We start from the raw sequence: 6308 nt of genomic DNA, 5'->3' as shown, positions 1-6308 counted from the left end.
AGTAGCGCCGCCGAGCGGCGCGGCGGAGGGATTTCCGGAACTCTATGAGACCTGAACGATATCCCTCCGCGCACAGCGCTGCGCCAAAGGCGGCGGGACTGCGCGTGCGCCGCTGCCACCCCCCCCCCGGCACAGGGTACGGCCGCACGTGGCCCCGCGGCACCGGGGCCTGTGGGGACACCGGAGCCCGGGGGGGGCATAAGAGCTTGTGGGGACACCGGAGCCCAGCGGGGCACCAGAACCCACCGGGACACCGGAGCTTATAGGGGCATCAGAGCTTAAAAGGCACACCAGAGGTTATGGGGACACCAGAGCCCACCGGGGGCATCGGAGCTTACGGGGACGCCGGCACTCACTCCCCGGGCACCGGCAGAGGGACAGCGGCAGAAGCGTCTGTACCCCAGTTCAGGGTGTACTTCCATGGGCTCTGCCAGCCACACCACGGCTCCACGCGCAGCCCCGGGGTCTGCACGTGCTTTCCCGGGTGGCTGAAAGTGAGGGGTCTCTTGGCCTCAAATTACCAAATTCTGATTTCTGGAACTAATTGCCACTTAAAAGTAGGGCAGCTGTTTGGGAAGTGTCGAAAGTAGTCAGGCAGTTATCAAAACGAGTCAGGGGTGAGATGTCAGACACTGTATTTGTTCTCTCAGAGAAAAACCTCCCCTTTACGAAGTGAAAATTGCTTTATACTTGTTTATCAACAGCAAGTGTTTTATTCTGAGCAAGCTTTTATTTTTCCCTGACAGACATGAATGTATCTGACAGGCCAGTATTTCTGAGGAATTGTTTTACATCTATAAACACTGAACTGTATCTGGATGCTGGAGCTCGTACAGGCTACAACAAGCCAAGGCTTCAGCAGGACATGTTTGTCTAAAGCTTATTTTTCACCGTTCACTCCATCACATAACATGTTTTATAACCAATTAAAATATTATATTAAAAAAAAATAATCTGCTCATTAACACAGTCCACGCTACACTGTTCCTTACACCAAACTGGGACAGGAGACATTCAGGAGCCAAGAGTGGCCCAGGACAGCCAGCATCTCAGGAAAGGGAGTTTATTCATCTGAGTCCAGGTCACTGTCTCCTGCGATGGAATGAAAGTCCTCGCTGTCTTCCTCATCCTCAGACAGATGGACCTGACTTAACACACTTGGCCCAGAGCGCTGCTGTTCCTCCTCCTCCTCCTCTTCTGAGATCTCATACCCTCCAATACTGCTGAAACTCGTGTCTCTTGTATTGGATTTTGGGTCTGGTTCTTCATAGCTGCCGTAACTAGAAGAAAGAAGAGAGCGATTTCAAATGAGCTGCTGGTACCAACAATTCTGTATTTAACTCCTGTAAAAGTTCCTTGGCTTGAAGTTCTGTGAACACTCAGAACTGCTGTGCACTTCAGTTCTGCCACTGGCCAGCTTTCTAAAATAAAAACATGCACCAAGTTCTCCAAGGAAATTCAAGTATCCCCACCCCACTCTGATATACTCAGGGCAGGAAAAACAGATCCCTCCAACACCTTCTATGTGTCACATTCACTGCAGACAGAAGGCAGACAGCCCATTCTCATCATCTTCTCCAGCATTTCCTGCTGACTATTGTCAAGGTCCTGGGCTGGACTAACCATTGCCTGCCAGCACAATTATCTGTACAATAATTAATTGGGCAAATATCAATAACAGCATTAAGGGACTGAATTCCCCAAGTAGAAAGAGAACAGAGAATCAAATAACTGACATTACAAAATGCCCAGAGAGAAGGAAGAGTAGGTTGGTGTTCTCTCGAATGCAAAAAAATAAAGATGATATTGCTGTAATTTTCCAATAATGGAACTCCTTCCAAAATACAGAATATGCATATTCCTATTCTTTTGGACTCCAACTAAGCAGCTGCATTTCAAGTCAGGAGATTTTTAGAGAAAGGAAAAAAAACTTAATCAGCTAAATCATCTTTTAACTTCAAATCCACCTTGCAGTTTCAGATAACTTGTAAAAACCTTTATTTGCTCTGCTTTCTAAAACCACTGTGTACAGGAAATCATCTAACTTACAAGAAAGAACTTTTTTTTTTTTTAAATTTAACTAACATTTTTATCAGTGAAAATCTAACAGCAGAACCAAGGCAATAAATAACAAATTGCAATTATGGTTGCAACAGTAAAAACAGTCACAAAATAAAGAAAAGATGTGCAATATTCTTCAGCTTTTTATCACAAACACTGCAAAAAACTTTAAGAGAAGGGGTTTTAGGAATTGTTTTAAAAAGGTTCTCAGCTCTAATTACCTGATATTGCTGTCCTCCATAACGTGAGATGTCTCCCCACCATCTCCTTCATAAGACATCATGCTTTCCTCATTGTCCATGCCCATCCTTGTGTTCTCTTGGAGAACATGAGGCTGTTTAGGTCTCACTGCATTGGGCTCCACATCTGAGTCACTGCCACTCTCACTCAGCTGGATAGCTGTGCAATAAACCATTTAGTCACAAATAGGAGGTTTGTTCTGTCAGGTCCATACCTACTGTCTTTGAAAGGCTGCAATGTTGACTGTAGGGAATGGTTACGAAGTAGTGTCTCCACAAGGGAGCAGGAAGGGTATCTGGGAGGTGATACCACTTACTGAGTGCCCAATTCTAATGTTACTCCAAAGCAATCTCATTACCACCATTACTCCAATAGTCTTTTGTCTTGTCTACTTGGAATAATTCCCCTTTCTTCCCCCTTAATAATTGTCAGAAGTCATTGCTAAATACCATTATAAGCTTTTCTGCATGACAAGTCTGTAGTAAAACAGAAACAGTCTGAAGGAACCTCTGTACACCTCTTCCAGTTCTTGATAACACTGTTTTAACAGTAGCATTTGACAACCCTGTTTCATATCAAAATAAATGTTGTGCTTTTACTAAACTTCCCATTCCTGGCTCTGCACACCAAATCTTACTCCCAGTCTTTTCAGAACCATTTGCAGTTTCACTTTATGAAATACAACCAACAAGATCTTGTCTTAACTCTGCTTTCTTTTGTGTCTGTACTTACAGAGTAAATTCCTATTCCACTGTGTTTTCTGTTCCACTCACGCTCACCCAGTTTTCTCATGTTGCCCCTTTGGTCTCCCTTTTTGACCACTAAACCACCCAGTTGTGTATCCCAATTATGCTCTGTGCTCTCTACTGCATGTTTTTGTCGTGGAAGCACGAGATTAGCTGGGTTAATGAACAACCAGTTCCTGTTCAACCTTTTATAAAAGAAGGACACTTACATGAGAAAGGATTGTCCCCTTCCTCATCACTCCCATCATCATCATCCTCTCCATCAGACATAAGCAAGTCTTCATAGAGGACACTGGCCTGGGGCTGCTGGGCTGATCCTTCTTCCTCGTCAGCAAGGTCACCATCTGCATCTTCCACTTCCTGGGTCATACAGAACAGGGATGGTGAAGATCCAACAACATGCTGCCAACTTCTAGCATATGTGTTTCATTTACCACGCTGCCCACCCTGAAATGTTCCCTCTTTTCACAGTGCCAACATTTCCAAACTGCATTTCAGAGCCTGGCCATGGGAACGGGCACCGCTGTGTCTCAGGGTGGCAGACACGGCAGGCAAGTCAGCACGTGGACTGTGGCTGGGGTTTCTGTGAATATACTCACTGGGGCTGGAGTCTTAGGCTTCCCATCATCATCCTCATCAAATCCTTCAATATCTACGTCAGAGTCTTCCTCGCCCAGCCTTCCTCGCCCCTGGCGCATCTGAACGGGAACACAAATAGCAACAGCACTGAGGAAGGACATCAACCAGGGGGTGTGACTGACATCTGGGCCACAGAGATGGGTGTGGGAGGACGGGAGGGGAAAGACAAAAAGAAAAATGGATGCGCATCACTCTCTGAGCAAGGATTCTTTTTCTCTTTATTCCAAGATCAGAGAGCACACAGTCTCCACACACTTTTACCTGATGTGCTCATCCTTGAAATAGGAATCTCCAGCCTCAAAGCACCAGAGTTCCTTGTTTAACCAGCTATTTCTGGAAAATACCACTAGCTCTTAAAATTTCATAATGTATTTTAAAAGCGTACAGCAGTTTCCAACAAATCTTTTCCTGCCCTTCTCTTTCCTGTTCTTCCCTCAGACACCATGAGTCCAAGATACAGAGGACATGCAGACTCTATCCCAAAGACTATAAATTGTCTACAGAAAGCTTGAAGACTTCCAGATCTAGAAGGGATTTACAGAGCTACACATGGCTACAATACTAGACAGAACTGCTCACAACCAAGTTCTCTTTGCCTGCACTCTTCAGAATAGCTCTCACCCCCTTTCTGGTACCCCCTTCAGTCCCGTGGCCCCTAACCCTCTTCATTCTCCTTGTAATTTATTTTCATGGTCATTTTACTGCATCTCCGTCTGCTATTCCCCCTCCTCCAACATTTTTTTTTGTTCAATACAGAATAAAGGCTAAGAAAAAAAAATTCTGCGGTTAATGTGATGAGTTCATTTATAAGGATTTAATACCTTTAACCTGTCTACTTTTTTTTCCCTTTTACAACTATAAGGTATCTACAGTGGCAACCATCTCTTCCTAGCTCCTATTTTCACTGTATGCAAACATAATGATCTAATTATGATCTTCTGAATCTGTAGATTATCCTTCACCATTTCCCTATTCAGAATCAACAGGGGATGGCACATTAACCCTCTGTAGCATGAGTCACCAGGTTTCCACTTCCAGAAGTAGTGAAGCAAACAAATACCTGGCCTTAGGCAGATTCTTTTGCAGCTTTTGATTCTCTATACTTCGTTTTGCAGTATCTCAGTTCCCAGTGCTCTGCAATTTTTTTTCCTTTTCCTTCAGAGCAGTCAAAATGAAGGAAATTGCCTGGAAAACCTGATTTTTGTCCCATTTCCTACAAAATCGTCGCCTCCTTTTCGTAATTTGCTCAGACAAGACAACTCTCCAATCGGATTTTAAAATGGAGGATTCTGACCTGAGTTGCTCCTTTCCCTGGGGTAGTGATGGGAGTGTCCATAGCAGACAAATTGCTTTCATCTTGATAGAATGAGGCACCACGTGACAGGCTGAGAGAAGTGATGGTATCATACAAGTCAGGTGGCTAAAGTATTGGTGGAAACAGGAGACAACATTCTCTTGCACAGAATAGAGAAACTACTGGTCTACAATTGGGATGAACAACACAAAGAAAGCTTTGCTCTGTCTTCCTGTAGCACAACATTTGCATTTTATCATCCAGTTATCAGCACAGAGATCTTTCCCGAGGCTTCTGAACTTCAACAGTTTTTCCAAAAAAGCAAAAGGCACATCTCAGACACTAGAATGACATGCCCTACTTTACTAGGCAAATTCCAAAGGCAATTTTATATTTCAGGAAATAACTTCTCATTCCTGGTGGAAGTTTTTTACTGATGTTTTGTTAAAAACAACCAAACAGCTCGAAATAAGAAGAATTACTTAAAAAAAAAAATCTAAATAGCTTACAAAACTTTGCCAAACTGCAAACTTTGAAAAAGCAGCCCAGCATTAAATTGTGCTGCCAACTTGATCTGTAACACATACAAAATACCTGACACAATTTCTGCTATAAATAATGATGACGATTAAAAAATGTTATTTTCCATTAGAACCGGAACAAAGAGATGTAAAGAATCCCAGCAATGAGGGCAGAGTTGTACTTCACTGACCATATCAGTACGTTTCTTCACTCAGCAATAAGCCTTTCCAACAATAACACCACAATAACAGCTCCTTGGTTTCTTCCCAGCACTAAACTATCCATGTCTTTTCCTCATGTTCTCCTTACCTTTCCACTGCTTGTCTCCTGAGGGTTTCCAACTGTTACACTTGCACAGCCTTCCAACCAACACTCAGCTGTACCTGAGTCCAGAGCTCAACTTTAGACCAGTTTTACAACTTGCTTAGGAAATGACCTTCTCTGTCTTAGGCATCTCACCCTCTGAAGCATCAGAACCACTTCTCATACTTGTTCTTAAAAAATAACCTTGCACACCACCTAACAAGGTACTCTATTAAAAGACAGACTGCAGACAGATGGAGAACAATAAACAAAGAGGAGCCTCAGGATCAAACATCCAGGAGATGAAACTAAAACAACAGAAGTGAAAGCTTTGCTTGGTCACTTGCCTGTGGGGTGTAGGGACCAGGGGTCATTGGATCAAGGCTCTCCAGATCTGCCTCCTCCAGTGCTGCTTCCTTAGCAGTGGAGATGTCTCTCTCGAGTTGAGTCAGGTGCTCATCGTACTAAGAACAAAAAAAGCTCGCTAAGGTTGCAGAACAGAA

At 43.8% G+C, this 6308-nt stretch overlaps 1 protein-coding gene across 4 annotated transcripts in view; it reads right to left on the bottom strand.

Annotated features, from left to right (window-relative positions):
* Window positions 1-683: 683 nt before the first annotated feature.
* The window catches only part of TAF1 (TATA-box binding protein associated factor 1), a 29688-nt gene continuing 24063 nt past the window's right edge, over window positions 684-6308 (bottom strand). For 2 of the 4 annotated variants that reach the window (XM_027725723.2, XM_027725733.2), the window contains exons 35-40: window positions 6153-6269; window positions 4981-5106; window positions 3647-3745; window positions 3257-3407; window positions 2283-2460; window positions 684-1280 (exon numbers count right to left, since the gene is read on the bottom strand). In XM_027725723.2, the coding sequence (XP_027581524.1) occupies window positions 1064-1280; window positions 2283-2460; window positions 3257-3407; window positions 3647-3745; window positions 4981-5106; window positions 6153-6269 (888 nt within the window). In that variant the 3' untranslated portion in view covers window positions 684-1063. The remainder of the gene's footprint in view (window positions 1281-2282; window positions 2461-3256; window positions 3408-3646; window positions 3746-4980; window positions 5107-6152; window positions 6270-6308) is intronic. The other 2 variants (XM_027725705.2, XM_027725714.2) reach the window with 2 other exon arrangements.

This window comes from Pipra filicauda, unplaced genomic scaffold, assembly GCF_003945595.2.
Source record: "Pipra filicauda isolate LSUMZ 115617 unplaced genomic scaffold, ASM394559v2 scaffold9_size5747161_pilon, whole genome shotgun sequence".
NCBI classification, from domain to species: Eukaryota; Metazoa; Chordata; class Aves; order Passeriformes; family Pipridae; genus Pipra; species Pipra filicauda.
The sequence above is the reverse complement of the archived record's forward strand: the minus strand, read 5'-3'. Positions and strand labels throughout refer to the sequence as shown.